The sequence below is a fragment of the Glandiceps talaboti genome, chromosome 12 (assembly GCF_964340395.1).
Source record: "Glandiceps talaboti chromosome 12, keGlaTala1.1, whole genome shotgun sequence".
In the NCBI taxonomy this organism is placed as follows: Eukaryota; Metazoa; Hemichordata; class Enteropneusta; family Spengelidae; genus Glandiceps; species Glandiceps talaboti.
In genome coordinates this window covers 20,040,069-20,058,639 of record NC_135560.1, presented here as the reverse complement: position 1 = coordinate 20,058,639, position 18,571 = coordinate 20,040,069, and the positions used below count along the sequence as shown (strand labels likewise).

The 18,571-nt window shown below is 34.2% G+C and overlaps 1 protein-coding gene across 1 annotated transcript in view; it reads right to left on the bottom strand.

Annotated features, from left to right (window-relative positions):
• Positions 1 to 10,519: 10,519 nt before the first annotated feature.
• LOC144443077 (dual specificity mitogen-activated protein kinase kinase 5-like) overlaps positions 10,520 to 18,571 on the bottom strand; it is a 45,092-nt gene continuing 37,040 nt past the window's right edge. The window contains exons 14-20 of the mRNA XM_078132451.1: positions 16,576 to 16,700; positions 15,108 to 15,179; positions 14,728 to 14,754; positions 12,836 to 12,862; positions 12,514 to 12,546; positions 11,532 to 11,593; positions 10,520 to 10,685 (exon numbers count right to left, since the gene is read on the bottom strand). Of these exons, the coding sequence (XP_077988577.1) occupies positions 10,520 to 10,685; positions 11,532 to 11,593; positions 12,514 to 12,546; positions 12,836 to 12,862; positions 14,728 to 14,754; positions 15,108 to 15,179; positions 16,576 to 16,700 (512 nt within the window). The remainder of the gene's footprint in view (positions 10,686 to 11,531; positions 11,594 to 12,513; positions 12,547 to 12,835; positions 12,863 to 14,727; positions 14,755 to 15,107; positions 15,180 to 16,575; positions 16,701 to 18,571) is intronic.

Genomic DNA, 18,571 nt, shown 5'->3' with positions numbered 1-18,571 from the left:
GCGATTGCTATCGGTAACGGTCTCTTCAAGTTATCCCAAAGCTGTCGAGCATCCGTCGTACAGCCCATACTTAGCATGATTGAAACTATTATGATAATGATGAAAATTTGCTCAAATGCCGGAGTACGATAAACTATCGATGAAATAGCATCCGTTGTATTCGCCATGGTTTCCGTAAACAGTAAGGTTCCTTGGGTGACGTTTTCACTTAGTTCGTCCATAGTTTCAAAAGCCAATCTGTAAAAGTGTAATCGATGAAGATATATGTGTCAGTTTTGAAGGATAGATAAGGAGATACCAATATACAGAATATACCATTCAAAGAAAAGTTTATGTATTTTATAATATTATACATTGTTCAAATAATAGAATTTTTCATCCGAAAGGTTTATAGTATTGAAACAACATGTTGAGGGTTGTCATTCATGAATATTCTCGATGTCAAAATTTATAATGAATATCTCATCTCTAATAAGTCAGGGGAGTGCTGTATTGTAATCTGAATACAGACAAGTTACAACACACGCGAGTTGATCATTAGGCCAATAAAACCAGTGAATGCCTTCTGTAAGGCCCGGCCCGGCCGTAAGGATGATATAATGTTATTTGTTCCTACACATAATAATTGCTGGAATGCAACAATCTTTGTTATACTAGGCTATTAGTACATGATATACCCCTGAATTGGCAAAAAGGTGTGCCAAACTATAAGAAATCTGAAATGACTTTGTGATATCAATCTATTTACGTAGTGGAATAGGTGTAATGGTTTTTGAAATGAAACTATTGAAATTTACAGGGATACGCATACATACAGACATACGTGCATTTACCCATGCATATACAGAGCAAATATATGGATTGCTATTGGTATCATTTGAACATAATGATCTTTAGCTCTATATCTGTGATTTTGAAGTCCCGGTAAAAGTTGTTCAAATGTCCGCTACCTATTTTCAGTACAGGAAAGCTTGACTCGACTTCACTCCGCCTTCGCGGTCCCCTACAACATACTCGCGATATGTACACTAGTTTCCACGGAAAATAATAAACACAATTCAAACCGTCGTAACATCGCTATAGTACGCAGAAAGTTTACATACTTTATGGTAAGCATGATACCAATCTATAATTTGATTAGAATACAACTCGTTTATGGCGGCAATACCATTTAATGTAACACTCGGTTCAAGAATTTCGCGACGCACGCCACAATATGAGGTGAATTTTCATGGCTCTCAAGTTCGTTTGGTTTCTCAAAATATAAAATTCAGATCTGGACAGAAACTTATCGATATATATTTCGATATACGTACCTTTCAATACAAGCAACCCGAATACTTTGAACGGTCTAGAACAAAGCCAAGCTGAGTAGTGCTGAGTACACTGCCCAACATTGCAACACAGTAACAAAATTTACTTTTCTGAATATCTCATTTGCATTGTTGTACTAAAAACTTTTGACCCTGCACATTTTAACACCAAAATTGGTTTTGCCACGCGCTCGAATTACAGATCGTAGATTAATGCCGTTTTCGGCCACCAGTTGTGTAACAGGTCCAAGCACATGCTGGTACACAACAAGAGTAATGAAAATGATAGATTTTGACGAAAAAAAACCACTTTTATAAGTCTCGTGATCTCGTGTAAAGCGAGATCTTGTACATGCCATGTTAAGTTGCAACTTTTGTAGCGACCACGACGAGACCCCCGTCGCTTACCCTATATTCATACGTCGCAACTCTGAAAAGACTGTTGAATATGAATTACAGAGAACTATGTTCTGTCTGTTTTCACTTAAATTTCATTACAAACAATCCTCAGATTTTATATTGTGCCTGAAAGTGTGGAATGAAATATTGTATCAGGGTGTTTTTTTTTAAATTATGAATCCATAGAATTGAAATTTGATGAATAACACAGGCACTCAAATCAATGTGTAGAAAAAAAATATGTATTGTATGTAAATAAGACTTATGTCTTATTTACATACATATTTTTTTTTTTACATCATACACATTTATTCGAGTGCCTGTGATGAATAAGGTCTGTAAAGGATTTTCAGAAATTGCACAATACCTCGAGCTCGATATTGAAAACGCAATATGTTGTTGTTGTCGTTGGCGTCGTCGTCGTCGTCGTCGTCGCATCGTTGTTTTGGAGAATGATTGTCAGTGACCAAAATCCTATCACAAGTTACTACTGAAAAGCCCTGTGAAAAGCCAAATATTTCCTCGTTGTCCACATTGCGAAGCACACCTGTGTGTTAATACGAATAAATGCACGCGTTCTGGCGACAAACTCGCCCTTAGTATCGAAAGATTTATATTTAAAAAAAGAGAGAAGACTTTTTTGATCATGGTATTTATCTTGGCGAATTCGCCAGCAAGAATTTTCGGTATTTTTTTTTCTGTGTAAGTGTCTAGTTCAGGTTTTCCATTGTTTTCCAAATGGTCTCTGTGTTGTTTATTTCTTTCTATCAGATGTACAGCCATTACAGATTGAAAGAATAGTCCTTTTAAGTTGATAGATCCACTATTTTTCGTGAGACTTCACAATTTTTGCGATTTTATTATTTTTTCTCGAATACGTAAAAAAAAAAAGTTTAGGGTCGACAGTGGAAAGCTAGGTGGGGACATGTAACCGGAACCAAACAATTATTTTTAGGCCTAATTAGTTAAGGATAAACATTGACAACAGTACACCACATTTCTGCAGGTATTTCTATTCCGATCGTAACGAAAATAGAATGAACTAGAAAACTATCAATAATGGTCAGTCAGCCACAACTATACACAGGGGCGTGTATTATTGCTTAGATTTCCGTTTTCTTAGGAAAATATCATACGAATCTTGCTGCTACAAATGTATCGATCTATAGTACTACGTATACTCTCTTTCCCTATACAGGTAGGAATATATATTCAAAAGGTTGTTATATTTAGTCTGTAGATCTGGAAAACAACAATCTATGCAATATTACACGCCCCTGTGCAACTATAGTACACATATCATTTAGACATACTACAACAAATATACATATATACCTTATAACACATATTAAACACATGTTAACCTAATGTCGTGAAAATAATTTATTTGCTTGAGATATTTATTAAAACAGTCAATCTATGTATATTTAGACTCTTCGATAAAAAAAATTAGTTGAAAATGAAACAATTTAAAGCTAGACGACGGCAGGGAGAACGTTCTGTTGTTATATTTCACAAATAAAAACGATTTAATATTCATCACATTTCATTTCATTGTTGAAAGACGTTGCGCGTAGTTTGTACAATAGACAGTTACATAAGCGCAGTGGTACATGGTATGTCTCACAACAACATACGACCTTTATACAGACTAATCACCTCGAGTAAAGTATCGCGAATTCAAGAATAATTTTGCATTTTTGTGTGTGTTTATGACAGTATATGAGTACAGTATATACCTCTAGAGGTTGAATCTTGTGGTTTAAATTGTCGAATGTAACAACCTACTAGTAAAAAAGTCATTACCTTACATTTTTAAAACTGTAATCTTAATAAATAGGTGAACAATATTATTTGTCGACAATATAATGCAAAGTTTTCATTCAATAGGGATGCCTTCTCTTACTGCATTGGATTGTGTTTGTCAATACGATACAACAGTGACACATACCATATTGCTTGCTTCAGTATAGCGGCAATGTGCTATTTATAAATATATTTACATGAACAGCAATGTCGAGCTGAGTACAGCTCGTGACTATTATAAATACATATGAGTGTATACAGTCAAATTCTCAATATTGTTGGCAATATAAACGTTATTCAGCATTCGTATGTTAATCAAGGCTATCAGTACAATTATAATAAGTTGAAACTCAACTGTGTAAAGGCCCGGAATGGATTGATCACAGATACATCAATCGGTCAGAGTGTGGTCCAGAATGAACTGTGGATAAGTCTATCTGTTCTCGATGACAGTGAGTGTGAAAGGTCCAGTCGGTTGAGCTTATTATATAAGCGGAAACAACACCTAGATAGAGTCAACAGTGAATGTGACGTGTACTTACTTTAAATTTGTTTTACAGTCCCTGTCTTGACTGAGTTGTGGTGTGGTTTCTGTCCAACTCTACAGAGTACAATCACAATTACGCATCACTGTTGCTTCTCGTACCGGTATATATACAGTACATTGGATGGTTCATTCTTTGGTAGACATGACGTCACGTGGCCATTGTTAAAGGGCAGGTAACTTTTCAATTAAAAGTGTGAACGGGTGCATGCTGGAGGCGAGGGGTGTTCATAATGTATAAATGATGTGAAGAAGACTTTGATTTGTATACTATGTTATCTTCCTCGTTCTAGGCTCGGGGTTATTAGAACCAATCCTAAATGTACAGGCAATAAAATATCTTCTATATTAGTTAATTGAGACGATATTTTTGAAAGTAATAGTATTCAACATCAGATTATCAAAATAATGGTCAAAGCTTTTGGATTTGAAACTAATTCTTGAATTATGTATAATGAAAGTGGATGACGAATTTTTCATCTCATTGCAATATTGTGTCTTCCTTTACATGTACAATGTAATAGTAATAAGCCTAAACGGTAAAATAATGACACGTACGCGTCATGCATTACGAAAGGATGATGATCTGTATTAGCTTTTCACTGAGAATTACTTGTACCTGGAATTTGATGTCCTTATAAGGTCCACCCCTATCACTTCCGACCAAATAATAACGCTCATGCTATGAAGATATCCTCCTCATGATTTTAGACGATATTTTTGCGTGTATTCAACATCAACCAAACTGTCAAGATTATTCTCAACACGTTTGGACGTGAAAGAAATTTGGAATTTATCACGTAATAGTTGAAAAAAAAGTCACTTTCTTTGTATTGCCAATAGCAACAGGTGCCCATGACCCAAGTATTTAAAATCATATTTTAAAAGTTTTTAGAAGGGATTTTTGATAATTTAAGCTAAATATATATTTGCATATCATACGCCGAAAGTTACCGAGTGAAACGTGATTTGCTCTTCGGGAACAATCGGTCGTTGCTTCTTTGTTTGGTGTTGATGTGGAAAGCAAGGACCGATGGTTCCCGAAGAGCAAATCACGATTCGCTCGGTAACTTTCGGCGTATGTTTGAACAAAAGATACCCTTGCAAACTTCAAGAGATGATTACAGAGCTTGTAATCCCCGTATGAACACCTCGGAACCATACCCGATACCTCTAGGCTTCTATCTTTTATGTGGTGCTAGCTGATACCCGTAATTTTCTATTTCATCGCCTCATGAATAAAAAAAATCAGAATATCTTAAAAACTTGTCACGATTAGAGACCAAAGCATGAGGGCGCACATTACGACTTACTATAAGTTGACCCGCGGGCCGGACTGGGTTGATTCTGGGATCACCTGTTGCCATTAGCATTACAAAGAAACTGACATTTTTCACCTGTTACGTGATAAGTAATTTTCTCTGTGCCCAATGGCCCTAGTAAATAATATTTTACAAGTTTTTAATGCAGAAATATAAAAGTTAGAATTCATTTTTGATAATTTGAGATATATCTGTGATGGGAAATTATTCAATGAAATACAAATATGAATATAAGGTAGATGGCAGTATACATCATGAAAGCCCATTCCTTCACAGAGGAAAAAAAAAGAAGAAAAAAAGAGAAAAAAAAAGGCGGCCAATAATGTGTTTGTATGCATTGGCCGTGATTGGGTGCCCTTGCACATCGGTCTCTAATCGTGATAAGTTTTTAAGACATTCTGATTTTTTAAATTCATGAGGCCTTGAAATAGAAACTTGTGGGTATGTTAGCACCACAGAAAAGGTAGAAGCCTGGAGGTAATGGGTATGGTTCCAAGGTGTTCATAGGAGGATTACAAGCTCTATAATCATCTCTTGTAGTGTGTACTAAGATGCATACAAATTATCTTTACTTAGTACTCCAATTCATTTCCATATCTACCACAGAAAAAGACTCCAATAGACATAGTCATTTTGTAACTTTATTTGAAATTTTACTTTCTATGTACATAATTAATATTTGTGAATAGGACATCATTGACATGTTATCAGTTGCCACACTACCTGTACATCTAGAATACACCCTACTAATAAATACAATGTGACTCGTCTCAATTTCACTTAGCCAACATAAGAAATATTATATTTCACAAATATTCATTCTTTCAAAGCAGTGTGTGTGCATTTTATTCGGGTGGCTGTACTTAATTGTGTTTCTCATCAAACAACCGACTCTATATTCTTCAGTCTGGCAAAATAATAATTTTTGAAAAATGACACCCTCTATGGCAGGATAATAGTGTACGTCCCAGGGGGTCAGATGACAGCCAGATGAGCACATATCTGAGTGAAAATTATTAATTCTTAAAAAGTAACTTAAAACAAATGGTTTAAAGTGTCCGTCCTAACTTTAATTGTAATCTAAGTCATTCAGATTGCTAAGTACAATTTTGAATTGAAAGTATCATCAACATGTACTCATGCACTTTTTATTTTAACAGACCGACCGACCGACCGACCGACCGACCGACCAACCAACCTACTCAGGTGTTATGATGGCTAACATTGAATTAAGTAAGGGCATCTTTATCATCAAAGAATCCTGTCAAAATAAAGACTGTTACAGTACACATCATCAAAAGAATTTGTCATCAAAGGAGTCTTGTTATCCATCTATCCCAGTGTTATAGAAGACAAGACTAAAATACAAACATACTACAAACTGTTTTAGTAAATGTCAGACGACTCTTAACATTTGTTGACAACTCGTGCTAAGAATTCAACACTCAAATATCGACTGAACAAAAATGTTTTACAACAAATTAAATGATACCATGCACAAATCAAGTTATATGAAGTCTTTGAACCAAAAATATAGGTTGACTCTGGTTACTCTAGACCATTGTAGATGTCATGGCAACCCAAATCTATGTGAATAGTTTCTGTAATGCTTGAAATAAAAGTCAAAACATTCAAAACCATCGTTATTTTTCCTTAGTTTTCACAAATTATGATTGATGGCGTAAACTTATGATATTCCCTATACTTTTTTTTCCATTCAGTCAGAAAATACTTGTGATGTCCGGGTTTTGTTTCTTTTGAATCGAAAGACAAGATCCCTTAAGTCACTGATATTTCCAACTTGAAATCACAAAACCCTCAAGTAACGCTAAACAAAGAAAAATATTTTGAATAATACATAACTTATTTCTCATCACCACATATTTTGTATATGTAGTTTGGCATATGTTGAGATAAATACAAGATTCTTACATGACTATCACATTGTTCTTTTCCATAAATAAAAACAAGTAGTCACTATGCTAATTCTCTTGTACAACGAACAATTCACACCATCATTGCCTTAATGTTGATAACCTGCACTCCATAAACAGTTTTGTGGAAAAGTGAACAATTTTACTTTCTGGAATAATTATTTGAGATTCCATCATTCATCAAGAAAAATCTAACTTTATTCATTTCACAAAGATTGTCTATTATTCTAATTCAAAATCATGATGACGCGTGGAAAATAAATAATTATTTCTTGGAAACTCAGCACTGAAAATGTTACATACATATCTGATTCACAAAAGACATGAGTCTGGTTTATACATACAGGTATCCTAAATATAGCATTCCTAGCTTGTACCAGGGGTGATATCCTATATAAAGCATTCCTAGCTTGTACCAGGGGTGATATCCTATATAAAGCATTCCTAGCTTGTACCAGGGGTGATATCCTAAATATAGCATTCCTAGCTTGTACCAGGGGTGATATCCTATATAAAGCATTCCTAGCTTGTACCAGGGGTGATATCCTAAATATAGCATTCCTAGCTTGTACCAGGGGTGATATCCTATATAAAGCATTCCTAGCTTGTACCAGGGGTGATATCCTATATAAAGCATTCCTAGCTTGTACCAGGGGTGATATCCTATATAAAGCATTCCTAGCTTGTACCAGGGGTGATATCCTAAATATAGCATTCCTAGCTTGTACCAGGGGTGATATCCTATATAAAGCATTCCTAACTTGTACCAGGGGTGATATCCTAAATATAGCATTCCTAGCTTGTACCAGGGGTGATATCCTATATAAAGCATTCCTAGCTTGTACCAGGGGTGATATCCTAAATATAGCATTCCTAGCTTGTACCAGGGGTGATATCCTATATAAAGCATTCCTAGCTTGTACCAGGGGTGATATCCTAAATATAGCATTCCTAGCTTGTACCAGGGGTGATATCCTATATAAAGCATTCCTAGCTTGTACCAGGGGTGATATCCTATATAAAGCATTCCTAGCTTGTACCAGGGGTGATATCCTAAATATAGCATTCCTAGCTTGTACCAGGGGTGATATCCTATATAAAGCATTCCTAGCTTGTACCAGGGGTGATATCCTAAATATAGCATTCCTAGCTTGTACCAGGGGTGATATCCTATATAAAGCATTCCTAGCTTGTACCAGGGGTGATATCCTATATAAAGCATTCCTAGCTTGTACCAGGGGTGATATCCTATATAAAGCATTCCTAGCTTGTACCAGGGGTGATATCCTATATAAAGCATTCCTAGCTTGTACCAGGGGTGATATCCTATATAAAGCATTCCTAGCTTGTACCAGGGGTGATATCCTATATAAAGCATTCCTAGCTTGTACCAGGGGTGATATCCTATATAAAGCATTCCTAGCTTGTACCAGGGGTGATATCCTATATAAAGCATTCCTAGCTTGTACCAGGGGTGATATCCTATATAAAGCATTCCTAGCTTGTACCAGGGGTGATATCCTATATATAGCATTCCTAGCTTGTACCAGGGGTGATATCCTATATAAAGCATTCCTAGCTTGTACCAGGGGTGATATCCTATATAAAGCATTCCTAGCTTGTACCAGGGGTGATATCCTATATAAAGCATTCCTAGCTTGTACCAGGGGTGATATCCTATATAAAGCATTCCTAGCTTGTACCAGGGGTGATATCCTATATAAAGCATTCCTAGCTTGTACCAGGGGTGATATCCTATATAAAGCATTCCTAGCTTGTACCAGGGGTGATATCCTATATAAAGCATTCCTAGCTTGTACCAGGGGTGATATCCTATATATAGCATTCCTAGCTTGTACCAGGGGTGATATCCTATATAAAGCATTCCTAGCTTGTACCAGGGGTGATATCCTATATAAAGCATTCCTAGCTTGTACCAGGGGTGATATCCTAAATCATTATTTAACTGGTATTCTCCAGACCAGTGACTTGACAAAAATCTAGTGGTCCTACTGTCAGATCTACAGGTCTCAGTTAATCTGATAATTTTTGAACATGACCCTTTTGTAACAGAATACAAATACATGTACCTGTGTTAGTTATTATTAATAACTTTCTGTTTAGAGTTGGTAATTAATATATATGGAACACACCATTTGAATATTATGTCTCCAAGTTTTCTTATCATTTTTAAGGGTCAGATGGACTAGTCAATTGACAGGTGATACAATACTTTTCACTGTGTACAATATTATGAGTAAGTTATTGTACCAAACAAAAACATTTTCAAAAAACCCCAAAACATTCCAGTTGCAGCTTGTGCAATTTTCACAACTAATGCCCAATTGCTATGTTGTAATTACATAGAGTTACTAAAAACCAAGTCCTTGTAGGGCCCAATTGTTACGTTGTAATTACATAGAGTTACTAGAAACCAAGTCCTTGTAGGGTTAAAGTTTACAAATCATAACAGGTTTCAGAAAAATTTAAGTCATCATCTTGCATTTACATCTTGTCTGTCCTAACTCACAGATGTCAAAATCTTTAACTTGTTTCACTTGAACTTCATCTAATTGTTACAACATCATGGAAATATTGTTGTATTATGGTTCACAAAAATTCATTCAGATATTATAGAAAATCTTAGAAATCCAAAGTTGGCCTTACAAAGTAAAACACAGGTGGTCTTCATAATATGTGAGTATGTCAAGACTGGCATACAAAATAAATACAAATAACATTCAAGATGAAACCTCTGAGCTGACACAAGTGGATAAAATATTAAAATTCTCGCATCTTTCCTTATACTATAAATGACATCTGATTTCTATTACCTTAAGTTTGAGTGAACAAATGAACTTTTAGTGTTTGTAAATGGCTGGATTTCACAATATCATTTCACCCTACTTGTACATGTTCAAAAAAGAAAATGAGTCATTCCTCATTCAATACTGAGGATTCAGCTCTGAGATGTTCAAGTATTGAACACATGATGAAATACTAAAAAACAAAGACATGAAACAAACTGTTGTCCACTACACTTCATAAATCGCTATCGTATGTCTGTTTCATAAACAGCGCCCTCTTCCATCTAACAATGTTTTTCTTTCTTCTTTCTTTATTGTACATCTTTGGCAAGCATGCAGTTGAATCGGTGTTACATTTTTTCACGATCTGATTTTCATCCTGTGTTATTCGTTATCATGTCATCATTTGGTTCTCAGCCATCTTTCTTTGTCTGATTATCTGCAGCATCCTACACACCCACTCTGCAATGATCTGTACATTACCATCATCATACATTGTAATAAACGGATGTCGCATCAAGGCTTCTGGTTTGGATCGGTTACTTGGGTTTTTCTGCATACTGTAATTCAAACAAAATTAGAAATATATGTAACAATGCTTCAAACAATTCATCTCAGGCTACGAAACCGGAAAATATATTGTGGTTTAATACACCAGAACCTTGCACATTCTAATAACATGTAGTGCCCGCACTCTAGCTCAATATAGAGAAAAACGTACAACTCTATACAAGATATGTGCCCAACATCCCTCTAATTTACGATATTATCACATAGCTCTACTGCATTGCTAAGAACACATAGTATGATACCTTGTTACAGTCATATGCAGACCACTGAAATCATTTTCTATGTACATCATGTCATGTATTTAATTTACAACTAAGTTACAGCATAAACCTTTCCACTGTCTATGGTTCTAGATAGTGAATATTAGGTGCATCTCTTTACCCTTGATCACCTATCTTTGTGTTCTAATTCGTATCTTAATGCAAAGCTATAATCTCTACCAACATACACATCATCTAGAAATGGAGAAATTTATCATAGAGTTGCAGGTCAGTGAAAATTGTAGTCATAACCCAAAATGTTCAACAGCTTGGTAGATTAAATGAATTGTACACGTTATAATGTACAAACAGTTCAATGGACCTTGTTATTCTGATAAGGATCGTTGAACAGGACAGATTAAAAAACTCAATGCTATTTACAAAATTGAACTGTTTGTGTGTTATACTGCCACCTAGTGGTCATTTGTAACTATGGTTTTTGTTATTCTGATAAGGATCGTTGAACAGGACAGATTCAAAAACTCAATGCTATTTACAAAATTGAACTGGCGTTAAATGTATATTACAACCTTTGTAATTGTCACAACCTTTTGAATAATAAATCTAATTTCTTACCATTGCTCTACAAAATCTACAAATTGGTCAGAAAACTGTCCCCTAGGAAGTCTTGGAGGATTCTGAAAGGTAAACAATGGTAATTGTAAAATACTCAAAACTAAAGCATATTTTTTTCATCACCAATGAAATGTTTGCACGAGGAAAGTTTTTCTGTAATAGGAAGATATCAGGGTAGAGGTTGGTCAATGAGTTTGCTGATAAATAATGTACAAACAATGTGTATGATGTGCTTGAAGTAATTTGAAAGTAATAACTCCTACCGCATTCAGATACACATGAAATTTGGGTACACTTTGCAACATAAAGTGAGAGCAAAAAGGCATACACACGATTGACACAATGATAAGATACAATTAATTATATTCTAGTGATGGTCTTTTTAAAACCCTACATCTTGAGTTTTATTGACACCATCCTGTTCTCACTTTTGCATATTATATGTGTAACTGCAAAACAAAATGGATCTCCCATCACACCCTATTTGTCACTTCATGTCACATGACAATGTCTATTTGCCACATGGTGTCTATTGCCTTGTTTACATGTGGTCTAACAAATGATGGTAAAGAGTTCAGATGTAACACCAACCCCTTGGTACTACATATCAGCAAAGTTTCCATGAACACATCAAGAAAGTTTCCAGACACAGATACAGGTAGGTAGGTACACATGTAGGTAGGTAGGTAAGTGGGTAGGTAGACTGATAGATAGGTGATTGGGTGGGTAGGTAGGTAGGTAGGTAGGTAGGTAGGTAGGTAAGTACAATGTGTGATGCATTTTACATAGAAATCAACTGATTATGACTCTGAGTCCTATGTGACGTAAATAGAATAGAAATCAACTGATTATGACTCCGAGTCCTATGTGACGTAAATAGACTCTTTCATACCAATTTGATGACCTCAGTGACAACCAAATAGTCAGTAAAGATGAAGACATGTTGTCTATCTACATCATTATAAAAGTGAAATCTACATACCTCATGAACTATACATTGTAAAAGGTCTATTGCCTGCAAAGAAATTAAAATAAGGACTTACAGTGATTGAAGTTATAAGCCAAAGTAATTACTTGGTGACATTATTCTGATCTTCTCCTTTTTAGCTCTATTCCTCAGAGTATGAAAAGCTATTTTTACTTTCAAATATTCAAAAAAAAAATTTCACAAAGAATTAACAAGTCACATGTACATTGCAACTAAGTCTTACAGGGAAAGCTGTCCATAAATCTGTTAATATTTATATCTACATGTTTTACAAACTCAAACTTTAGAGATACAGAGAAGATGAAATGATACTTACTGAAAGTTCTTGATCTCTGGGTGTTGTCTATGAAAATAAATAAAAAGTAAAACTTGTTGAATCTGCATAATCAATAAATTAAGAATATTTTAAAATGAAAGGGTACTATTATTGACTAGTACATTGCTTTTGATACTTGACAACCTATCTATGCTGATATAAATTTTTACTTGAGATTCATAACTAAATCCGAAACTGAAAAAGAAGTAATTTTAAAATTATTTTCATATTATCATGTTGTGTGAGATATGCAAATCAAAGCTTAGTAAATGAGTATTTCATGACCAAGGCATGTTATTATATCATTATAGAAGTGAACACCAATGTCTCTCTGTCTCTGTCTCTGTCTCTGTCTCTGTCTCTGTCTCTCTCTCTCCCTCTGTGTGTGTGTGTGTCTCTCTCTCTCTCTCTCTCCCTCTGTCTGCCTGTCTGTCTGTCTGTCTGTATGTATGTCTGTCTGTCTCTCACTCACTCTCTCTCTCTCTCTCTCTCTCTCTCTCTCTCTCTCTCTCTCTCTCTCTCTCTCTCTCTCTCTCTCTCTCTCTCTCTCTCTCTCTCTCTCTCTCTCTTTCTCTCTCAGTCATGAATTATCTTTGTCCCATTTTACCCATCTTTTAATCAGACCATTAGTCTTTATCAATGCTGATATTTATCTGGTAGATTTTTAAGTGACTTACTAGTTGTAGCTATATATATAAACATAATAAATGGCTATGTTTTATCTTTAATGTCATCAATCTGTCAGGTAGTCTTTATATAGTATCTATACACTGGATGGAATGTCATTCAATATATATTCTCCTTCTACGGTAGCTTTTAAAGTTAACAGAATTTCCCAAAGGTCTAGCAGCCTAGAGCCATGGCAGTCACTCTAACCATTTGACCACAATGCCTTCACATAAACAATTTCAGTAGAGTAGAGAAACTAGAGGTCTGGTTTTTTAATGAATTCAAAGTGATGCAAACTATAGACAAGGATATATCTTACATGTGAATAATTCTTTTGTCTTTCTTGATTTTTACACAGGATATCTCTACATTATGGTTTTGTCATCTTTATTTGTTTTTAGATATGAGGTTCCTAGCATTTATAACCAAATGTTGAGTTTTTTCATTACTGCATTTTAATCATATTGAATCAGTAGTCAAGTACATTTACAAAATATGTAAGAAAGCAAAAATATGTGTATACTCAATATTACTTTTCAGTTTTATCAATGCTGCTATCGGGATAATATTGTAAGACACAACAGCTGAATTTTGTTACATACAGTGACTTCTGGCCTTGTATTTTTTTCAAATTACACCAACCTATTACGATTTGACATTATTAAACAGAGGTTACTCATCACAATTTACACTGATTTCACACAGCTAAAAATAGCTGCTATTAATCTTAGACACCATGTTTGATTATTACACAGTATTATACTATTTCCAACTCAGCTGTAGTGAAGTATCATGTATATTGATTTCAATTGTGGGGAAAAAACAGCTGTAGCTACATGAATTATATACAATGTAATAAAAAGGTTTATGGCATGATCACTTATTTCAATATCTTTCCAGCATTGCTATAGGAGTTTGTACTGCAAAAAAACATGGATACATGCACCACCAGGCCCTTCAGTATACACTACATGGAAGGCAAAACATATTTTTTCCATCAGGTCCTTCAATACACAATTAAGCCAAGCACAAAATTACACACAAAATACTGACATTTTACAGTAGCTTTTGCTCATTATGAAGACATTTGTTTTAATCTTTATAAAGAATTCCTAATTGTTGAAATCTTTGCTTATGATGTAGTGTCAAGATATTGAGCAAACACTATTATAATCTTGTAAAACAGGAATGTGAAATTGATACAATGTTTTATTAATACTTACTGGGTAAGGAAACCTTCCCTGAGCTGTCTGGAAAACAATAACAAATTATTTGTGAGTAATGATACTTATTTGTTGCTATTTTACAATTCACTCTACATCAAATGTCATCAAAAGTTCAATGAAATCACTATAACAACATAAAGTTAGTTCCTTGGCATTGTCTTTCTCCTTGTATAACTTTTTCAGTAATTGTAGATGTCACCAGCCTCAATTTCATGACTTACACAGCACACATTACTTTTTTGCATTACACTGCTCACTGTAGAGGTCACCAGCCTCACTTTCAAGAATGTAATTTTTATTTTTATTTTTACAATGATTATTACTGAAGATAAGTTTATTTTCCATATTTGTATTTCATATCCCTTTTTAAGCCTTACCTCTAGTAGGAATACACCTAAACTCCACACATCAGAATGAACGCCATAGTTATCTCCTAAAACTCTCTCTGGCTGAAAATAAAAACAAGACAAGAAAGAGTGAAAAAAATGAACTTTGTAAACATGTACAAATATCAGTATGTATTTTTATATTGCTGTGTAATCCATACCTCAAGTGTTTTATTTATTTATTCATTTATTTATTTATTTATCTGCCTTGTGTTTTTTTTTTTCATATGTCTGTCTTGATTAATTACTTCCCAGGGAACTACCTCCTCTCTCCTCATCAGAATTATCTTTTTTACTTTCACCGATTACATCTTTTCACTTTCTGGTGGGATAAATTTCACTTCAGAGTATACTATTTTCATTGCTGATTGATTACAACCTATAAATAATAAAATCTTTACAATTCAACAATGAATGGGTTTGACCATAAAATCTTGTGTTGATCAAACATTAGAATTCAAAGTGTAATTTGTAAAATTCATGTCAATATAGGACCGTGTATTTTATCAAGATATCAAATCAAGCAGCCTGTACAGTGACTTGTTTAGTTACTGAGAGTCTCACAGCTAAAAATTTGTCTTGATTTTGGTGCCAAGCAATTTTAGGTGAAAGGCAATCTTTTACATTTTGTCTCAATGTTATCTTTTCCAGCTAGAAATTTGTCTTTATTTTGATGCTTGACAATTTTAGTTGAATGATGATAATTTTTCACACTTTGGTGCCAACATGATAACAAGAATGGTGTGCCAATAGGGAACTTGCAAACCCACCATGTTGAATGTTGCATCATGGGAAATGTGATAATAAATACTAATCAATTAGAATTGTAAACAATAATGTTACATTGTTTTAACCACAAATGATCAATTCATAGTCACCCTGACCATTGTGTGAGGTTTACTTTATCGGTAGCTCCAGACTAGATATTACGATAACCACATGTAATCCCATAGTCCTTTGCGTCTGAGCATGCTCAGTCTGGATTGCAAGTTCCCTATTGCTATAAACTTCCTAGATTTATATACACACTGACAGTTGTTTAGAATAATTAATACTAAAATTGCTTTGTTTTTTTAAACAGATTTTATGTTATAAAAGAGTACAATTCAATGATGTAAAATCCCTCTAACATTTGTGTTATACTAAGACCTGTATTGAATATGCAGATATTAATGTATGGATATTATAGTTATGGACATGGTATCTATTGATGGAAATCCATCTTTTTCTGTCATTGACTCTGGTCACCTGAAAAATCTGATTTGAGTGAGAGGTATGAATAGAAGCCTCTGGCTTAGAAACCCCTAAGCAGGTAGTGACTACCACAATGTATGTATTTATTCAAATAGATATCTACCGTAATGTATGCATTTGTTCCAAATGATATCTACCGCCATGTATGCATTTGTTCCAAATGATACCTACCGCCATGTATGCATTTGTTCCAAATGATACCTACCGCCATGTATGCATTTGTTCCGACATATGTCTTAGTAATGGAATTAACAAGTTGTGCGCTGACACCAAAGTCACACAGTTTTACATCTCCTTTAGTACTGACTAAAATATTAGACGGCTTGACATCTGAAATAAAACAAATAGGAATTATTTGTGATACCACACATGTAGTACAAGTGGTAGAGTGAAGAAAGCTAAGACACGATATTGATTGATACTTCACCACCACCTGCTATAGCCAAACAATAGTGTATTACTCAATGTAGAGATAGTATTCAATGCAATACTTCTATCTGCTGATTCTCACTTTCTATCACAAAACAACTGTAGTATTATGATACATACGCAAATCTAAATTTGGAACACAAATTCTCTTCAGCAATTATATCATGTATACAACAAATTCTATAGTCTGGATCTGACTTTTATATTCTATATCACAATGTATGCAGCCAATAATTTTGATCTGGACAATTTCCTAACTTGACACCATGATACTCATGAAATATTATACGGTAGAGTCATATAGATGGACACCAGTCCCTTGGCTGATTTTTTGTGTCATAATCTTCAAAAGTTTTGAATTTGTTATTCATTTCAAATTTTGAGAAGGAAAATGTGGTAAACTTTTTTTTGTGTTTTTCTTAGTTACTAGTAGGTCTCCCTATGGGCTTAGTGGTGTTCACTCGACTGTTAACAATCACTCACAGATCTCTATTTTAAACAAAACAACAAGATTGTGCTTTTAAAATTTTCTTCAAATAAAGAGTGAAAAAAAGCCTAGAGACTTGAGCAAGTCTAAGGGTCATACAATTTATTTATTTATATTTATTTATTTCACCTTTGCATCGGTACAAAAAAGAGCTATAAAATAGGATAAAATATACATACATCGAACAAGTACACGTGACAATACAAAATCAAACAAAAACAACATGAAACAGGGATGGCACTCCCCTGTCAAAGGTCAAAAAGTACTACTTATGGAATTTTGTAACTTAATATTTCAACATTTTATGATGATTGTGAATATATTTATTATTGATATATATTGTATACTCTAGCAGAAGCAAAAACTGTGAAATGACTTTAACCTCCAAAAGTTGAAACCCCAATGTTTGAATCGCATGATTATTATTATCTTATCAGTGGAGACATAAGGATAAAATACGATCATTTTCTTCTAGACTAAATTTTTATACAGCTGTGTCACACAGCTGTTATTCACACTTAATTTTAATCTCAATTTGACATTGACCTTTGACATACATGTATTTCCATATTCAGAAATGATGTGTGATGTATAATATATATGACAGGGGTTATTATTAATTTCTGTTACTACTAGGAATATGATGTGTCAAACTCTTAAAATGGAATATCAGTATGTGAAATACATCTGACAAGGTTTAGTATTTCAACTATGCTTTATTTTTATCATAATGATTTTGTATGGCAAAAAAATACAAAATATTTTGAAGTACCTCACTAGCTTCCTTCTGAAGTCAAACAATTCTAGTATGAAATGTTGTTTAAACACACTGCCATTGCTATTTCTAATGCAATGGGGTATATATATATATATATATATATATTATAAAGGAATGATAAATTTTGAAAACACTGCATTAATAAATTGTTGTTGATCTTTTTTCCCTAATCCAGCTGGGAATTAAACAATGACAAATTTGTCAATCTGATACAAGGAGATGATAATGATGTATCATGTTATGGTATGATGGACTTGTGGGCTGACATGTGGTTCTCATTTCATGTATGAGTTATTACCACTGTGTCATTACAAAGACACTTAGCTATCATTAATCTAATGACAAATGACACATATAAATATCATCTCTAATTTTGTAGTTATTTGTAGCCGAGAAGTTAATGATTTGTTTTGTTGATATTAAATTATGAGAAATTCTATGTTTGGCACTACATCCTCTCCATTACCTGGCTGATGACAGTTAGTACAGTGGGGTTTGTTTGCTTCC